The sequence below is a fragment of the Humulus lupulus genome, chromosome 4 (assembly GCF_963169125.1).
Source record: "Humulus lupulus chromosome 4, drHumLupu1.1, whole genome shotgun sequence".
Classification (NCBI taxonomy): Eukaryota; Viridiplantae; Streptophyta; class Magnoliopsida; order Rosales; family Cannabaceae; genus Humulus; species Humulus lupulus.
In genome coordinates, this window is record NC_084796.1 from 175640160 (window position 1) to 175659468 (window position 19309).

A 19309-nucleotide genomic window follows, 5' to 3' on the forward strand; every position below is an offset into this window, starting at 1 on the left:
CCATTGCCGCATGGTTGACCTGGTCCTCGTATGCCTATATTCTGTAGGAGTTAACCTTCATCTCAATCGGGAGGACAACCTCACATCCATATGCTAATGAGAAAGGGGTCTCTCTAGTGGTTGTGCGCGGTGTGGTTTTGTAGGCCCAAAGCACATTAGGTAGCTCCTCGACCCAAGCCCCTTTCATCTTCTCTAGCTTTGTTTTTAAGTTCTTCTTAAGGACTTTGTTAATGGCCTCCACCTGCCCATTGGCCTGTGGATGCACAACAGCCGAGAAACTTCTCCTTATCCTTCTTTCCCTACAGTACTCCTCGAACGTTTTCCCTTCAAACTAGGTGTCGTTGTCAGAAATAATTTTGTAGGGCACTCCATATCTGCAGACAATGAATTTGTTTACAAAGATGGTGATATGCTTGGCCGTTATCTTTACTAGAGGTTCCGCTTCAACCCACTTGGTGACGTAATCTACGGCTACTACCGCATACTTTGCTCCACCTCTACCTGGGGGAAGGGCGCCAATCAGGTCTATCCCCCAGATAGCAAAGGGCCAAGGGCTAGTCATGCTAGTTAACTCATTCGGGGGTTTTCGGGAATAGTTTGCGTGCCTCTGGCATTTGTCACATATCCTTGTGAAGTCATTTGCATCTCTCTCCATGGAGGGCCAGTAGTAGCCTTGCCTCATGGCTTTTCGAGCCGTGGATGGTCCACTCGCATGGTTGCCGCATTCACCCTCGTGTATTTCATATAGTACCTTCACAGCCTCTTCCTCATCAACACATCGCAAGAGTGGCACTGAAAACCCCCTCTTGTATAAGATCCCGTCTACCAAGGTGTATCGGGCTGCCTTATACACTAGCCTCCGAGCCTCCCTCTTGTCTGTTGGCACAACTCCATCCTTTAGGGAGCTTATAATCGGGTCGACCCATGACTCATTTGGGATGCTGACCATGTGAACGTCTGAATTAACGATGCTTGGCCTTGGTAAGTATTCCACATGTACTGATTCAAGGATATCCCCATCTTTAGTGGAAGCCATCTTTGTGAGGGCATCAGCATGGGTATTCCTCTCTCTCGGGATTTGCTCTATGCTATACTCCACCAACTGCCCCAAATAGCCTCTTACCATTTCCAAGTATGCAGCCATCTTGGGACCCCTCGCTTGATACTCACCCTTCACCTGGAATACTACCAACTGTGAGTCACTAAAAATGTGTAGATGCGTTACCTTTAGCCCCTGGGCCAACCGCGACCCTGCTAGAAGTGCTTCGTACTCTGCCTCATTGTTCAAGGCTTCTAACCCAAATCATATCGTGCAGTACATCCTATGTCCTTCAGGTCCAGTCATCACGATACTTGCTCCAGATCCTCCTTCTTTGGATGCTCCATCCACATCCAGGCTCCATTCTTCAAAACTCCTTGGCTCTCCTTCTATGACTGACTGTCCCTCTTCTTCATCTCTTCCTCCATTTGGTCGATAGGTGAATTCCACTATGAATTCTGCGAGCACTTGCCCATTGATGGAGGTCCTTGGGGTATAAGCGATGTCGAATTGACCCAACTCGATCGACCACTTCATTAGTCTCCCCAATGTTTCAGGTTTATGCAAGACCTGCCTTAAAGGGCTATTGGTGAGTACTTCAATTGCATGGGCATGGAAATAGGGCCTCAACTTCCTTGAAGCCACAACTAACACGTATGCCAACTTCTCTATCTCCGGGTATCGGTTCTCCGCATCTACTAACTATTTACTGACGTAGTACACGGATTGCTGGTGTTTCTTCTCTCCTTTAACCAGGGCAGCACTTATGGCATGCTCAAATACTGCCAAGTATAAGTATAGCCTTTCGCCCCTTTCAGGTTTTTCCAACAAGGGTGGCTTCCCTAAGTGTTCCTTCAGCTTGCAAAAGCATCCTCACATTCTTCATCCCAAGCGAACTTTTTGCTCCCTTTTAGGATATTGAAGAAAGGGAGGCACTTGTCCGTAGACCTCGAGATGAATCTATTAAGGGCTGCCACCCGTCCCGTTAGACATTGCACCTCCTTCCTGTTCTTGGGTGGGCTCATTTCTATTAGGGCCTTTATCTTATCAGGATTAGCTTCGATGCCTCTGGAGTTGACCATGAAACCTAAGAACTTTCCCGAGGATACACCGAAAGTGCACTTGAGTGGATTCAACTTCATTCGGTACTTCCTGAGTGTGTCAAACATCTCTCCTAGTTCTTTGTTGAGTTCTACGACATTTTTGGTCTTCACCAGCATATCGTCAACGTATACCTCCATGTTCCTCCCTATCTGGTTAGCGAACATTTTGTTCACCAGTCTCTGATAGGTGGCACCTGCATTCTTTAATCCAAAAGGCATCACCTTATAACAGTAGAGTCCTTTATCCATTATAAATGACGTATGCTCTTCGTCGGCTGGGTTCATAGGTATCTGGTTGTATTCAGATTAGGCATCCATAAAGCTAAGTAACTCGTGCCCGGCCGTTGCATCCACCAGCTGATCTATCCTTGGAAGCGGAAAACTGTCCTTAGGACAAGCCTTATTGAGGTTTGAGAAGTCAATGCAAATCCTCCATTTTCCATTCGGTTTTGGGACTAGCATCGGGTTCGACACCCATATAGGATAGAAGGATTCGCGGATGAACCCATTGGCCTTCAACTTGTCCACCTCCTCCTTTAAGGTTGCGTACCTCTCTGGGTCAAGCGCTCGTCTTTTCTTCCTAACGGGCCTTGCCTCAAAGGCGATATTCAAATGGTGGCACATGATGGCTGGATCTATTCCTACCATGTCTTCGTGACTCCAAGCAAATACATCCAGATTGTCCTTCAAAAACCTTACCAACTTCTCCTTCGCATCGCTCTGAAGGCTTTTTCCCACCTTCAACTTTCACAATGGCTCTTCCATCACCATGATTTCCTCTACCTCCTCCACAAGTTCATCCCCTGGCTCCTCCATGATTCTGGGGTCTAGTTCCTGCGGGTTTGTGCCCCCATGTACCACCATCGCCATCGATTCTCGCAGTTTCACAGACGTGCGAAGGGAGGTGTTATAACACTCCCTTGCCTCTCTTTGTTCTCCTTTCATACTCGCTACTCCATCAGGAGTTGGGAACTTGACGGCGAGGTGATATATTGAAGTGATCGCTTTCAACTCTCTTAGGGATGGTCTCCCCAATACCGCATTGAAAGCTGAAGCACAATCTACTACGACGAAGTTTGCCATGACTATGGTATGTCTGGGTTGTTCTCCCATGGTGAGTGCCAATTTGATCACCCCTAAGGGTTGTATCGAGTCCCCCGTGAATCCGTATAAGGAGGATTGACAGGGTTTCAAATGTCTGAGGCCCAAACCCATCTTCTCCAAGGCAGGGCGATATAAGATATCTACGGAACTTTCGTTGTCTACAAGGACCCGATGCACCCACATGTTGGCCAACTGAACTGTCAACATCAAAGGATCATTATGGGGAAAGTGCACCCCTCGTGCATCCTCCTCTGTGAAAGTGATTGAGTCATTTTCTCCCTTAAAGCTTTTCGGGGGTCGCTGCTCCAAACTCATGACACACGGTGGTGGACTCCGTCTGGCTTCTCTAGCGTACCTGTCTCGACCCTTCCTAGACTCTCCCCCAAACCCCGGACCTCCGAAGATCGTTCTTACTTCTCCTTGTATCTCTGGGGCTCCTCCTTGTGTCTGAGGTATCACCGGCACGTCCTCCGATTTCTGCTTCTCCTTTCTGACATATCGGCCCAGGTGTCCCCTTCGGATGAGCCCTTCAATTTCTTCCTTCAAATGGGTACATTCTACTGTGGTATGGCCGATAACCTTGTGGTACTGACAGTATTTGCTAGGGTCCCTCTTGGTCCGGTCTTTTCTCATTGGAGGGGGGCTTTTGAAGGGAACCCAGTCCTCATTTGTGAGGTAGATATGCTCTCTGATGTCCGTCAGGCTTGTATAAAAGGTGTAAGTCGTTTTCCTATGGTCGCTTCTGCATTTGGACCTTCTATGTTGATCATCTCTCGACCCTTCATACGCCCTCTTCTTCTTCGCTCCATTCGACCCTTCATTGACTGGGGGGCTTTACATGGGACTCACTTTTTCCTGCCTTTAAGTTCGCATGGCCATCCTCCACACGAATGTACTTCTGTGCCCTCTCATAGAAGTCATCTAAATCAGTGACTTCCCTTTTGAGCATATTATCCCACAACTTGCTTCCGGCTATGATGGCCATTTTCAACTCCCTACGGGTCAAGCTCCCTACTTGGGCTGCCTCCATGTTAAACCTATGGATGTAGCCCTTTAGACTCTCATTTTCTCCCTACTTCACGTTGGCGAGACTGGTGTCCGGCATTGTGTAATCACGCACGGCGTGATGCTATTGGAGAAATTCATCAGAAAACTACTGCCAAGACCTGATGGACCCTGGTCGAAGTCTCTTGAACCATTTGTACGCAGGTCCTTTCAATGTGACAGCAAAGAAATGGCACTTGGCTCCACTACTAATCCCTTTTAACCTCATCAGGTCGTTAAACATGTCCAGATGGTACTTAGGATCTGTGTTTCCTTCATAGGGGGTCATATGAGGCTCCTTGAAGTTGGCTGGGAGCCGGATGGCTTGGATCTCCTTAACGAAGGGCTATTCATGGTCGAACTCGTCCTCAAATGCTTGTCCTCCAGATGCAGTGACGATCTTGCTTCGTAGGCTCCTCATTTCTGTATCTAGGTCTTGTCTCCTCTTTTTCAAGGAGTCTCTCAACGTGGACGGGCTAGCATCTCCCTTTCCTTTGCCTTCCCGGGGCGCTACAGGAGGTGTAGTCCTTTTATCCGCCCTTTTCTTGTTGAGTTCCTCTCGTAGATCTGAGGGTGTTCTCCTTGAGGTGACTTCGACGTCGTTATGAGGGTCAGCGTTGTTCTTCTGCTCTGGCCTCGGTGGCTGCTTCGGTGGTCTCTGCCCCCTCTTGACCTCTCTCTTTTCGCTTAGGGAGAGATATGTTTGACTTCCCTTGCAACAGGCCATTTAACACCTCTTGCATGTTCTCTAAGGTGGTTTCAAGCCTTTGGTTCTTGCAGTGCAGTTCACGTATCTCATCTTCATAGAATCGAGACCTAGAACTCGAGCTCACGGAATGGACCCGGGGATGCTTGTCAGGTCTGCGCATCGATGGGCCCGGATCTTGCCGGCCGAAGTTTGGCACCTGTGGCAGCCTTGGGGGCGGGAACTCGTCGGCATCTTTTGCAGGGGCAACTGTTGACCTCGGATGATTCTCATCGGGAGGGACGACCGGGGATGAGGCCTCCCTCTCAACTTCGTGAACCTTGGGTTCCTTTGGGGCCTTCGTATCTCTGGGCAAAGGAGGGTTCTGTTAGGGTTTTATGCCCTAATTAAAACTCAAATTCTTTGTAATCTCAATTTTTATCAATAAAAGAATAGAAATCATTTTTTTGACTTGGTCAATCACTTTGCTCACATTTTTTATTTTCATGATTATTTGTTTAATATAAACTTCTATTAAATCCCGAGCATATAGCTAATCTTATTTATAGTGACGTAATCACAGTGGAATATAAATATGATTATATGTTCAAAATAAGTTAGTACTAAGATTAGTCAGTGCACTGGATTTACACTGACTTGCCAATCTACGATATGATCTACTTACACATTACAGTGTTATGTTCTTTCCAGAACATTAGCAAAGTAGATAAGATCGGATGTATTTGTTACATCAGACAGGGCCGATATTGACAGTTGATAAGATAAGTAAACATACCGTTATTATCTATTCTAGTCATATCATATAGTTGACCATAGGTCAATTCAATCTTAATTCTGAGTGGTTAGTATTCTAACTGATTGTATTATTTGAGTTCTTTGACTTGTTCGTTACCAGCTTACCCTACGAACTAGCCCATACTTACATCTTGGGAACTCGGTAGTATAATTGAGTGGAAGTGTTAATCATAGATATGAACATCTATAGCTTATGATGAAGAAGTGAAACGATGGTTTCCTTTTAGTTTGATTCAAGGTGATAAATGATAGAGATCTCATTTCAGTAATTAAATTAGTTTACTGAAATATCATTTACAAGGAACTAAGTGTTTTAAGGATAAAATACAATGAGGGGTAAAACGGTATTTTAGTCCTATCTCATTGTAGACCGTCTATAGAGGATTGAGTGACAATTATGGTTGTAACAATGGATAATTAATAGCGTATCTATATTTGTTATAGAGCGTTCTGTGAATTCAAGAGTGCAATTCCAAGTCTATAGTGGAGTCACGAGGAATTAATAAGTTAGTAAATTTATTTGTTAGATTTATGATAACTTATTGGAGTTTGATTTCATAGGCCCATGGTCCCCATTGTACCTTGGATAAAATCATCTAGATAGTCTCAATTAATTGATTTAATCATCAATTAGAATTATCAAAGTTGACCAGGTCAATTTTGGATAGTTTCACAGAGTTGTGTAATTTTGAGAAGAAAAGAGAAATAATGGCAGATTTATTAATTAAGATAAATTGGTATCTAAATTAATAAATAAGTTTAAATCAAGGTTCAAATTATAAATAATTAATTTGATAAAGGATTTAAATAATTATTTAATTAATTAAATCAATAGAAAATATTACAGTCCTTCATTTTAAGTCCAATGGGCTTAAAATCGAATGAGAAATTTCACGGGCCTATAGCCCATGATAATTTCGACCTAGGGCTTCAAAATAGCTATTATTTTATTGATTTTTTAATTAAATTAAATGGCCTAATTGAGTCTATAAAAGGAGTGCTTATAGAGAAGTCAAAACAAGAAGTTTGATAAGTCACAAGTCAGATTTTTTGATAGTTTTAGATTCTCTCTAAACACAAGTCATTTTCTAAGCCACTTTGTTATTTTCTCTTCTTCTCTTTATATCTATCTCATGTGTTGAGAATTGCCCACACTAGTCTAGTTGGTTCTAAGGATACATTGGAAGATTGTGAAGAAAATAGAAGATCGGTTCAGTTTCTTGATAATACTCTGCGACAGAGAGGATACAAGAGTTAGAGAAACTGAAGGAATGACTCTTTAATTCCGCTGCGTATACTGTAAGTATTCTATTCTTTGTTTCTCTTTTAATTCAATTTTAGAAACATGTTTTAGGCTATCTCGTATTAATTTGTTTAATATTACATATACATGAAAATAAATAAAGATCCTGTATAAGCTAATCCAACAGGTTCTTCATGGAGGCCTTCAGCTGATCTCCATCAAGGTGGACCTCCACCTCTCGTGGCTCTCTCAGTCGTTTAGAACGTCTTGGCATTTCTTCCTGCCAGAACTAATGGAAGAACAGTGGCTTGACACTTATCCTTCCCACAGACGGCGCCAAACTATTGGCGGTAAGAACTCGTCAACGATTTGAGGTTAGAAAACTCAAATCATTCTATTAAAGATAGCTAAGAATAAGATGGAAAGAACTTGAATCAGCAGAAAATACAGAACTACAATGGAACAAAGATCATATATTTCTTAAACGTCTCCCCATACAATCAGTTTCCCAACCCCCTAACCTAAGGGGTCGAAATCTATTTATAGGTGGGCTCTATTGGCCCCTGATACAAGTAGGTCCAAGGGGACATGGACGTATGCAGGTATAGGGTCAGGGTAATGGCTCAAGACATAATGGTGTCTACCCTGACAATGCCAAAGTAGTGGTGCAGGACATCGTACTATGGACTCTGGAACATTGTCATGGGTGCTCAGGTAGTGCCTCCACTCTCCGTACAAGTTCGTACCGCCACTACTCGTCAGACGCGGATGACAGGACCATGCCTCTGACCTCTTCATGATCGTACATCCTATATCAGTGTACATACCTTGTACCCAGTTGTCCTCATCAATTCATGTTTGGCGCCTAATGATTATTTGACATACCCGTTTGGTGTTTCGAAGTGTTCCTCGTACATATATCGAGGAGGCTCCAAACTTTACGTGTCATGAGAAACCAAGGCGCGGGGGTGTTTGTGGCGGGACAAGGTGTACACGTGAGATGTAGCGAGGGTGCCTCGCATAGCAAGGCTGGCCTAAGGTGCGGACGCGTGCGCCTATGGGCGCGGGACCCGTGAGAAGTAGCGAGGCTGCACCCTCGCATAGCGAGGGTGCCTCACATAGCGAAGCTAGCCTAGGGTGATCACACAGAGGCTAGGTGGGATGCTTCGCGTAGACGCGACACGCGGGAGGCTAGCCTTGAACCTCGCATAGTGAGGGTGGTGCCTCGGGGTACCCGTGTTCAGGTACTAGGGTGCGCGTGGGAGCCTCGCACGGCACGGCACAAGGCAGCCTCGCATAGTGAGACATAGGGTAGCCTTACATGGCGAGGTCCTCACATGACAGCCCTTGAAGACTTATAATTGGATGCATGTGTCTATGCATCTCGACACTTGAGCTTATCACCCTAGCGTAGGCACATCGGACCTTGCTATACAAAGCCTTCAAGAATGAACACTATTTCAAATATTTCTTAGGATATTACTCAACATTTACATAAAGTATATGGACTAATGCCACGATCTAGAGCACCAGTTAGAGCGTGTTCACAAGGAAGACCTGTCAAACCAAATCTTCTACAACTACATTTTTTCCTCCTCAAGTCGACATCTCCATCAAGATCACCGTCCAATACTGTTATTTCATACTGACTAGATGAAAAAGGGAACAAGGTAGTGGACTTGTCTGCTAACTTTCGCAAATCATCTTCCACTTCTATGGCAAGAGGACTTGTAGTCGCTGATGCTGCAGTTCGACGCTCGAAAAACCATTTTTGTAAAGTGTGCCGCATAAATTCCATGAGACAAGTAATTGGCCACCCACGTGCCTCAGCAATGACATTGTTCCAGCTTTCGGCAATACCTGCAGTCATTAAATTATATCGATGACTAGGAAAGAAAGAACGAGCCCACTTTTCAAAACCCACTTGATTCTCTAAGTATTGAGCAATTGCAAGATCTTTGAATTTAATCTTCTCAAAATGGCGTAAAAGCTCTCGCTTTCTATAAGCTTTCGCTGCAAGGAAGAATTCTTCATGGCAATGGTCAGTTTTGAACTTCGCACGGATATTCATGCTAACATGATGTATACAAGCACCGTGGTGTGCCTCAGGAAAATTTTTAGTCAAGGTACTTGCTATACTAGTATGTCTATCAGACACGAATACTAGATTCTCTACTTCACCAATCGCTTCCTTCAACCTCAGTAGAAAATACAACCATGAGTCATTATTCTCTGAGTCAACTACTGAAAATGCAATTGGATATATTTGCTTGTTAGCATCTTGTCCCATGGCACATAACAAAGTACCTCCACACCGAGTAGTCAAGAAGGTTCCATCTACACATATAACTGGGCGAATATATGTTTTAAACCCCATTATAGAAATACCTAAGGCCATGAAGCAATATTTGAACCTACCTTCATTGTCCATCTGCAAATGAGTAACAGTTCCAGGATTTTTTTGCTCCATCATGTATGGAAATGAGGGAAGTTTCTGAAATGATGATTCTGGTGTACCTCTTATGTAAGCCAATGCATGTTCTCAACATCTCCAAGCTTTAGCATAGCTCATATGAACTCTATATGATAAACTCATATCTTTTACAATTGAACTTGTCTTGTAATTAACATCATCACCCTCAAATTTTCTCCTTATGACATGTCCAATAAGCCATGGGGATGCCTGACAGTGATCTTTATGTCGAACATCCAATAAGCATGTGTATTCACCGAAAAATTTACAAACCTCGAACATATTGGAATTAACCAATTTTGTAGCCCTCAACCTCCATTTGCATTTATCATCAACACATATTGTACACCATATATTTTTTGCAGACTTCTTTACTTTAAACTCAGTTTTTCTTTAATGCATAAAGATGGAGTTTCATCTTCAACTCTTGTTTGTTCTCAAATATTTGACCCTATTTTATTTCCCACGAATTGATACTCGAAGAAGATGTCAGTAATTGAGCTGTTGAGGCTGAAGTAGAGCCTTTTTCCCCTTGATTCAACAAAAGTGGAGTACTCCATAGATTATCTTCACCAACCGGTCTTACTTTACGACCTCTATTATTTGAGGAATCATGGCTCTTCAATACTTTATTGGAGGTTGACTGTTGTAAATTATGCTTCACAAGTACATCATTGCAGGTAGGCCTATCAATATTTTCATTATCATCTGAGCTTAATGCATCACTGTTATCATCATCACAACTGTCTTCATTGCCATCAATGCAAAAATCATCATTCACTTTGGTTTCAACTGGAGGAATAGTATACAACTCACGCGTTTTAGTAACCAAAGGATCATTACTTCTCTTCTCTATAGTAGACACACATAGGGGTGTCTGATGATTGATAGATGTTCCTATCTCATCAAGAAAAAAAGCAACATCATCATCATTACTAATCAAAGATGGAGGGATACCTTTACTTCCAAAATGATAGATTACATTTAAGCCAAGATCAATACGAGACTTGTCAGGTCCGATTAAAGTATACAATTGATCAACAAGACTATTGTAAGTGATTGTGACGCCCAACATCACTATGGCTGCTTTCTGGAATGACGACTGGCCCTACAAACCAAGACAAGTCTTTCCAGCGTGCTTTGTCCTCACTCGCACACTTCCTGGGAAAACTTCCCAGGGGGTCACCCATCCCTAGATTACTCCAGGCCAAGCACGCTTAACCATGGAGTTCTCAAGTGATGGGCTACCGAAAAGAAGATGCACCTTCCTGATATAGGTAGTACCCATCAATCCATTTAAGCCCTCTTCAACTGTGTAGTCCCATACCTACACAGTCTTAGAATCATTACACTTGCCCTTCCCCAGGCGGTGTGGGATTGCACAGCTTACTCGGTGTTTCCCCTTACGGATCACGGGATTCTGACTGTCACAATCATCCCCTCTTACGGGCCCGACGTCCCCGTCGGCCACACTTCCGGCTGGGTCAAGGCTCTGATACCATTATGTGACGCCCAACATCACTATGGCTGCTTTCTGGAATGACGACTGGCCCTACAAACCAAGACAAGTCTTTCCAGCGTGCTTTGTCCTCACTCGCACACTTCCTGGGAAAACTTCCCAGGGGGTCACCCATCCCTAGATTACTCCAGGCCAAGCACGCTTAACCATGGAGTTCTCAAGTGATGGGCTACCGAAAAGAAGATGCACCTTCCTGATATAGGTAGTACCCATCAATCCATTTAAGCCCTCTTCAACTGTGTAGTCCCATACCTACACAGTCTTAGAATCATTACACTTGACCTTCCCCAGGCGGTGTGGGATTGCACAGCTTACTCGGTGTTTCCCCTTACGGATCACGGGATTCTGACTGTCACAGTGATAGTCTTTGGCACCTTCATACCCTTGCTTTGTTTCGCACTAAATGACCAACCTTCGTTCAAAACTTGTTCCCACGATCCATTATATAACACCACAATATTTATATGTGTCTGACATGTATAACATATGACAAAAGGTTCGGAACCCAAAGGTTATTAGGTAAAACTAGCCAAAAGAAATAAGAAATAAATGTGTGAAGCAAGCATGTGTGAAGCATGTGTGAACCAAGTGTGAAACGTGTGTGAACTGTGTGTGAACCAAGTGTGAAGCATGCATGTGTGAACAATGTGTAAACCATATGTGAATCATGTGTGAACCAAGTGTGAATCATGTGTGAAGTATGTGCGAACCAAGTGTGAATAATGTGTGAACTCGTTTGAACAATGTGTGAACACAGTGACCTAAATCGTGGAAATCATTGAACTATGTGTGAACCAAGTGTGAATCGTGTGTGAACCATATGTGAACAATGTGTAAACCATATGTGAATTATGTGTGAACCAAGTGTGAATCATGTGTGAAGTACGCGTGAACCAAGTGTGAACCAAGTATGAATCATGTGTGAACCAAGTGTGAATAATGTGTGAACAAAGTGTGAACGTAGTGACCTAAATCGCGAAAATCAATCGAAAATTCGTCATCTCAACATAAAATTATTTCTTTTCACAAATTTTTAGTGTAGAGTAGTTCCAAAATTCTATTTAAACTATTACACAAGACACCCATAACCTATAAATAAAAAAAAATAAAAAAAACTTACTCATTATCAAATCAAATGTTCAAACTTCTTCAAGTTTGGGAGATGATTTTTCTTTCATCTTCAATATTCTTCAACTTGGGTGAGAAGAAAAAAAAATTATGATAGATTACATCACTTTCCAAAGCTTCGTTAGAAGAAAAATGGTGATGATCTCTCTTTGATGATGATTTGAGAGAGAGGGAGAAGGAAGAGTGTTTGTTCTCTTTGTGCGAGAGAAGGAAGAAAGAGAAGGGGCTGAAGACGAAATGGGAAGGGAAAAAAAGGGAGGAAGAAGCCTAATGTTAATAAGGGTAAATTAGTCCTTTCACATGAGTATAAGGTTAAAAATATGAGAAACATTAAAGGGGGTTAAGGTTAGTATTACCCTATAAAATAGGGTCAATTCATGAAGTTTCCCAAAAAAAATTTAGCTCTTCTTCTTAGCATTGATCAAAATGATAGTGTTACCACTTACCAGTCCATAGAATCTATACCACCCAACATCACATCATATTCCAAATTAATGCACCAATCCACCCTTCTCTCACCATTCATTTCGCATCTCTCTTATTTTATTTTTAACTAAGCTTTGCATCTAACTTTACAATATATATATATATAGGATAATTCTTCTATAGCGGCTTCACTTTAACCCTTACCGATGGAGCTCTCAGTGTTTCTCGACCCGTACACAATTTTCGACGCGATTTTTTTTAATGACCGTGTATATTGTAGCTATTTAAAACATCCTGCAAATTTTCAGAAAATTCTAAATAGTTTACAGTACCGAAAACTAAGTTTAAACATGTTTTCCACGCGCATAAAAAAAATTAGTCATGCATGCAACAACTTATTTGAACTTAGTTTTCGGTACTGTAAACTATTCGGAATTTTCTAAAAATTTGTAAGATACTCTAAATAGCTACAATATACACGATCATAAAAAAAAATCGCGCCAAAAACTGTTCAAAAATCGAAAACACTGAGAGCCCCACCTGTATGGGTTAAAGTGAAGCCAGAAAATTCTCATTCATATATATATATATATATATATACAATTTCAATATATTACCCCAAAACATTTACCTATGTCAATTTGGTGTAACCATTTCACATTTGTTTATTCATGTTCTCATGAAATAATCATTTCATGGTGAACAAACTCTTCACTTACATAAGACGAGAGTACTATCAACTATTAAGGTCTCCTATGACCAAAAATAGCTTTGGTTAAAAGAAAATCTCTCTACATGGCCACTAATAACTCTTCTACTAGCTCTTCTAACAACAATGTTTCCATTTCTCTACCTATTATATCAATGTCATCGCCCATGTCCAGCCACTCTGATTCCCTTCCCATCACTTTCTCTGCTATCTCTTTCTTCACATTCTTTGCTTGCTTCGGGAGCCACAGACAAACACCATTCTCTAGCTCATTCTTAGACCACCTTGAACCCAACCTTGTAGTAGAAGACCTTATCCATGGATGAGGATCAGCGATCGGCTTATACATCTCCAAAATCCCACAACTTATTCGGTCGAAAAGCAGCTTCCTCTCGGACTTGGGCGGGGAAGTCTCGTTATTGTACTTCTTCTCTAGTTCTTCAAGCAAGAAAGGACTAAGAGGACAATCTCGAGTGTGCCATGCTGCCAAGAATGTATCTGCATCAGCTTCTTTTAAACCAGAATGGATTAAAACATCCGCCACATAGCAAGACTCCCAACTCTGTTGAGATCCAGACAATCCAAATGCATCTAAAACCTCAGCTCCTTCCCCATCTTCATCGTCGCTTGAGACAAGCATAGGTCCTTCTTCATAGGATTCCGATTCCAACTTGAGTAGCTGAAGTTGCATACGAAGCCCTAATAGCGAAAACCAGAAGAAAGTGTGAAGTCAAAATATAGCATCTATAAATTCTAAATCAAGGAAATTTTAACCAAACATGTATCCAACTACCACAAAAATATCATCACTTTGTGCTTATATAACTACCTTGCAAATCAGCACTGAGACTCTCAAAGCATTCAGAACAAGAAGATACATCATCAGTGAAAGGAACCTCAAGAATTGAAACTGGACTCGGTTGTTCAGCGTCCTTTGAATTAGCAGGTGATTCTAGTCCGGGTACAGAATGTTTCGACGGTATTGGACTTTGTTCATGAGGCTCCATCATTGGTTCCTAGAATATTATGAAAGGCTAAGAAACAAAAATTGTTGATGGAAAATAGAAGCTTGGCATAAAATTGCAACTGACAGTGCAAAATTTTTGGTTAAAACTAAGAATCTTCAGAGAAGTGGTTAATGACACAGAGCTAAATGCAAATAAGTTAACAACCAAGGTTTTGGTTTTAACATGATACGAAATTATTATGTTAGTATATAACTTTATGGTACTGGGTTCATGGGTCTAAGGAATAAGAATTTAAGACAATGTAAAATTTAAGACAAACCTGAAGATTTATATCATTTCGATCACCAGCATGGCAAATATCAGCTAACATTGATTGTGCTGATGATTCTTGGAGTGAATTATTAAGAAGCTCAGAAGACATTGTTGTCTTATGTTCACCATCCAAGGGAAGAATAGAAACTGGATTCCTATCATCTATGAGATTATCAGTTAACGATTCAATGTCCTCGATTTTCTGCTGGGGCTGACGGCCATTCACATCAAGTTTATTATTTACATGATTTTGGCTGGCAAGAGTTTTGATTGAAGAATCCTTACTTTCCCTGATTGAGTGAGAAAGATGTGATCTCTTGCCACTTGATCCTGAGTTTCTGTTGATACTTTTCTTATCCGTTTTAATCTTTTGTGCCTTAACCCTTTCTCTCTTCAAGGCCTCTTTGGGTATTACATACCTGTCATCGCATACTGGTTCACGGCCTGTGATTGCTCTAGGACTCCCAAAGACAGTAGATGATGAGGGAAGAGACCTTGATCTTGTTAAATTGCTGATACATCCATCTTTCCAGCCATCCCTACTGCTAATACCCAAAGGTTCAACCCACCGAGCAGGTTCATCATCACAAACAATTTTGTTCCTGGATCCTTCCTCATCAGTTATGCTATCCAAATATACTGGTCTAGTTTCTTTATCAGGGATAGCAAGCATGTCAGCGAGTGTGCTGCCTCTACTAACCACTGCCATATCCAGAGACTTGTGGGTGAGTTTCCACCTTTCTGAGAGTCTTTTCTTGGCTTCTCTGCTCACAGATGATTCTGTAGAACGTGATGACAAGGACCTGGATCGCTTACTCAGGTCAAAAGAATATTTGGAACTCGTTGACATTGTTTCTGATTCATTTGCAGATTCATTACCAGACATGCTACATGAACTCTCGTCCCCAGCATATCCCTTCAATGTAGAAGATGATAACTTCACAGAACTGTTGCTACAATTATTTTTTATTTGCCTAGTAATTTGCTTCGCAAGTTCTCTTGATTCCCTAGACTTGTGACCAGAAATCCCCACATCATGTCTGAAGTTTCTCCCTCCTAATAATTCAACCTCCCTGCTTTTAATAATTTGGATTTCAGCGTCATTCCGACACTCTGGTAATGAAGCATGTGACGAACAAGGAGACGAAACAGTGTTATCAGCATTTAGCACCTTCCCGAGATTTGGTTTGAGAACCACAATTCTAGTAGGGAGAATGGCAGGCTCTTCCTTTCCCTTTAATTGATTCTTTGATGAGTTGAGAGAATTTTGAGCAACATGGAAGTCAGAGTGCTTAGTGAGCCTATCACGATGCCTTTGAGGAAGTGCACTGCGATTCTTGTGAAAAGGTTCTCTAGCTGATTTACTGTCAAGGTGTATCTTCTCATACAACTGAGCATTTGATGACTTGGTAGCTGCTATGCGACCACAAAGAGGTTGGGGAGTAGCACCTTGCAGATCCTGCAGATGCTTTGTAAACAACGAGTCTGGTTGCTGAAGAAATTTCAGCAGGAGATCCTTGTTGGAGTCAAGGACCTCAAGTGCTTCATGGAACTCCTTCGAACCCTGTAGCTTCTCATCGGTCGAAAGTCGTTTCGCATCCATGAATTTTTGCCGAATAAATGCCATCTCAGCATCAGTCAGATTCGAGTTTGCCATACCCTGCTGTGATGGGTAACTGCAACTCCCTACCTTTGATGTTTCCAGAACTTCAAAGACATCCTTAAATTCTTGCTCATCCTTTGAGCTTTTCCTAGAAGATCTAGTGTCATATCGACGGCTACTTCTTTGACTTTTCTCCACAGTTCTTACTGTCCGAAGAAAGCCATCTGAAATGACATTTTCTTCTCTGTAAGCTGGTTTCTGAGGAGGTAAACCATCGAGCCCCATCAGTCTGGCAACAACATTAGGTGGTCTCCTTCTTGATTCAGTTTCTTTCGACATCTCCTTAGCTAATAAGTTCTTGATTGGAGTTCCAGCAGCTTGTTTTGAAGACCTCAGCCCCAATTCAAACGTGAACTGCATTAGAGGAACACATTCTGGTTATAATTGTCTCATAACATTCATGCATCAAAACAGAAGAACTTAAAGAGCTAGAGCTATAGTTCAAATATAGCACAAATCCATCATGTCACATAGTAGAATAAGCAAAATGAAGAAAACAAGCGTACCGAGTCATCATCTGCGATGCCACTACTGCAAGAACTAGAATCAGAGGCCAACTTTGGAAAATTTCTTGGGTTTTGGACCAGCCTGTTACCTGAACACAAAAAACACACAAAGTTAGTATAGTCAAACAGTCAATTCAAGATTAGGAAAGAAGAAAGGAAAGAATAGAGAATGTGATGTAGATAGAAATTAACTAGAGTCAATCCCATGAAAAGATCAACATTCTCAACAATGAAATCCCTCAATGAAAGAAAGTTAAACATAGATTGGCGTTGGAACCTGGAGGCATATCATGTATTGGCGATCAAAAACAGAATTTTTGGTGAGGCATACGCTAAAAATTTCAGATGAAAAAGTGAAGCTGGAAAAAGAAAGAAGTAAAGAGGGTAATAGAATTTACGTTTCAAATGCATGAAAGGAAAAAAGCTTTCAATATTCAACTAAAAGAAAAGAGATATATATATATATATATATATAGAGAGAGAGAGAGAGAGAGAGAGAGAGAGAGAGAGTGCAATTATGCTCCACTATGAAAAAATTTATAATGGAAAACAGAAGAAATCATGCCAACATGACCACGGGAGAAAAGTCACAAAGCAATTCCAACCCTTTACTTTACCCAAAAAAGCAAAAATGAACCTAACAAACAAACAATTCTCTACATTGCATCCAAAAAATACCAAAAGAGAGAAATTTTCTTTTCTAGATAAAAGTGAAACCGTAAGTTTTTCTTTCTTTCTCAGCTCAAATGAGGAAAGTGCAGTAATGCATTTCCTCATGAAACAAGCAAATAATATAATTTGAATTGAAATCGAAAGCAACCTTGAGAGAAAGGTGGTTCTCGTTGTCGTTCTCCGGTGATGAATCTTCGGGAGGAGGTGGCGGTTGAAATGTTGGAGGACCTCTCGGGTCGAGTTCTTTCCATTTGAGCTCATCCAAGTTCAAAGATGGAAAATGTAGATAGACAGGAAGAGGAAGGGAGTGAGAAGGTGGTAGTAGACAAGAGAAGACAACAAATCAAAAACCCTAACTACTATTAGGAGGGCAAAAGGTTTGATGTTTGGGAGAGAAGAATCTTCCAAACCAGATCTTGAAAACTATAGAGAGAGAGAGAGAGAGAGAGAGAGAGTGAGTGAGAGAGTGGGTCCAAATGGATATGAGAGAGAGAGAGAGAGGGAGTAACAGCATTAAAGATGAAATTACAGGAGACGTAGTGAAGAGGGCGAGTTGAGTTGAGTTGAGTTGAGTCGGGTTGATCTCTTTGGTTTGGTTTGGTTCGGTCCTTTCTTCTTCTTCGTCTGGTTTTTGGGTTTTGGAGAGTTTTGAACATTCAAATATAACAAAAAAACTCTTACCACTCTGAGACACAAGGCGGGCAAGAGGTCATACCATTGCTACAACCATATTTGGATCTGACCTGTCCTTCTCTCCACGTGTCACTTCCACCTCACTTGCCTTCTTTCTTTCTTTCTTTTTTGACTATATAGTTAGAAAGATGACCTTGTGCTGTGTGTAGAAATTGAATTGCATTGCACTATATGGTAGTGTGTCTAAGTGTGATAGTATAATAAAGTAGAGTATGACGGCGCTCATTATAGTCTTCTCATGTTTTTTAGTGTTCCCTTCCCCACCACTTTTACTATTTTACTATTCATTTTCAAAATTTGAATCAGACACCAACCCTTTTATATAAATAAATAATAAAAAAATTTGGTGGTGTCGTTACCACTTCAAATTAGTACTGTTTAAAAAATACGAGAAAGAAATCTCATATACTTTTTGTACAGATATTTATAGGGTCTACTAATATGATTAGACTCGCTCAAAAGAGTATACTTGGAGCACTTAATATTTGATGTAAATGTAAATGTTATCCATAAAATTAGCATTGGTGACGTGGCAAGTGATTCCTGGACACGTGGCTGACACCTGAAAACGTTCTGCTAGAGTATCGACTAGAGGACACATTAGAAGCAGTGCAAGCCTGTCTTACCTGCGACCAGTCTGGTCGATAGTCCCGCGTACAAGGCGACATTAATGGAAAGATCTTTATGAATCCTGAATTTATCTCACACAATCTCCTGAGTATCCGATTATTCAGGAAAGAATATCTGTAACAATCTTTTGTAATCCCTCTTGAGCCTATAAATAGCAAGAGGTAGCTCAAGGAAGGGGACCTTTTGGGGTTTTGGGAATCGTAAGAGATTATAGTAATTATCTTAGGAATACTGTACTGTTTTTCAGAAAGTGGTGAAACTCATTGAACCCTAGTTCTTTTATCACTCTTCTGGTTTTTATATCAATATCATTCTAAGTAGACGTAGGTCATTACCAGATCCTGGGGCCAAACCACTATAAAATACAGTGTCTTATTTACTTTTGTCATTACGCTCTTCTCATCTCTTTCATTTATATCAAGCATATTCTGACTCCGTGTCAGTTGGTCAAATCTTAGGTCAACAGTAAATATTTAATGTAAAATAAAAATAATAAAATTTTTATTATGTATTTAAAATAATAGAGAAAGGCATTAATTGTGAGTGTTAAGTCAATCTCATAAAAACTAGTGAAAT

The 19309-nt window shown here is 41.3% G+C and overlaps 2 protein-coding genes across 3 annotated transcripts; both read right to left on the minus strand.

Moving 5' to 3' along the window:
- Positions 1-8517: 8517 nt before the first annotated feature.
- LOC133832693 (uncharacterized) lies at positions 8518-9504 on the minus strand. The gene has a single exon (XM_062263004.1). It carries the CDS (start codon positions 9502-9504, stop codon positions 8518-8520), a length of 987 nt encoding a protein of 328 aa, XP_062118988.1.
- A 3687-nt stretch (positions 9505-13191) lies between these two features.
- LOC133830988 (uncharacterized) lies at positions 13192-18151 on the minus strand. 2 transcript variants are annotated; one of them, XM_062261133.1, is made up of 5 exons: positions 17559-18151; positions 16739-16827; positions 14577-16586; positions 14119-14305; positions 13192-13988 (listed from the first exon to the last, which is right to left on the minus strand). In XM_062261133.1, the coding sequence occupies exons 1-5, from the start codon at positions 17659-17661 to the stop codon at positions 13372-13374; spliced, it is 3006 nt and encodes a 1001-aa protein (XP_062117117.1). In that variant the 5' UTR covers positions 17662-18151; the 3' UTR covers positions 13192-13371. The 2 variants fall into 2 exon arrangements, with proteins under 2 accessions (XP_062117117.1, XP_062117118.1); XM_062261134.1 differs by lacking the exon at positions 17559-18151 and adding an exon at positions 17016-17165.
- Positions 18152-19309: the final 1158 nt, after the last annotated feature.

What these genes read in the sequence shown, in the direction of transcription:
- LOC133832693 (XM_062263004.1), bottom strand. Translation starts at nt 9,504, where the DNA reads ATGGAGCAAAAAAATCCTGGAACTGTTACTCATTTGCAGATGGACAAT.
- LOC133830988 (XM_062261133.1), bottom strand. Translation starts at nt 17,661, where the DNA reads ATGGAAAGAACTCGACCCGAGAGGTCCTCCAACATTTCAACCGCCACC. An exon ending in GCATCGCAGATGATGACTCG is followed by an intron (nt 16,587 to 16,738) that starts GTACGCTTGTTT and finishes CCTCTAATGCAG; the next exon opens with TTCACGTTTGAATTGGGGCT. An exon ending in GAAATGATATAAATCTTCAG is followed by an intron (nt 14,306 to 14,576) that starts GTTTGTCTTAAA and finishes ATAATATTCTAG; the next exon opens with GAACCAATGATGGAGCCTCA.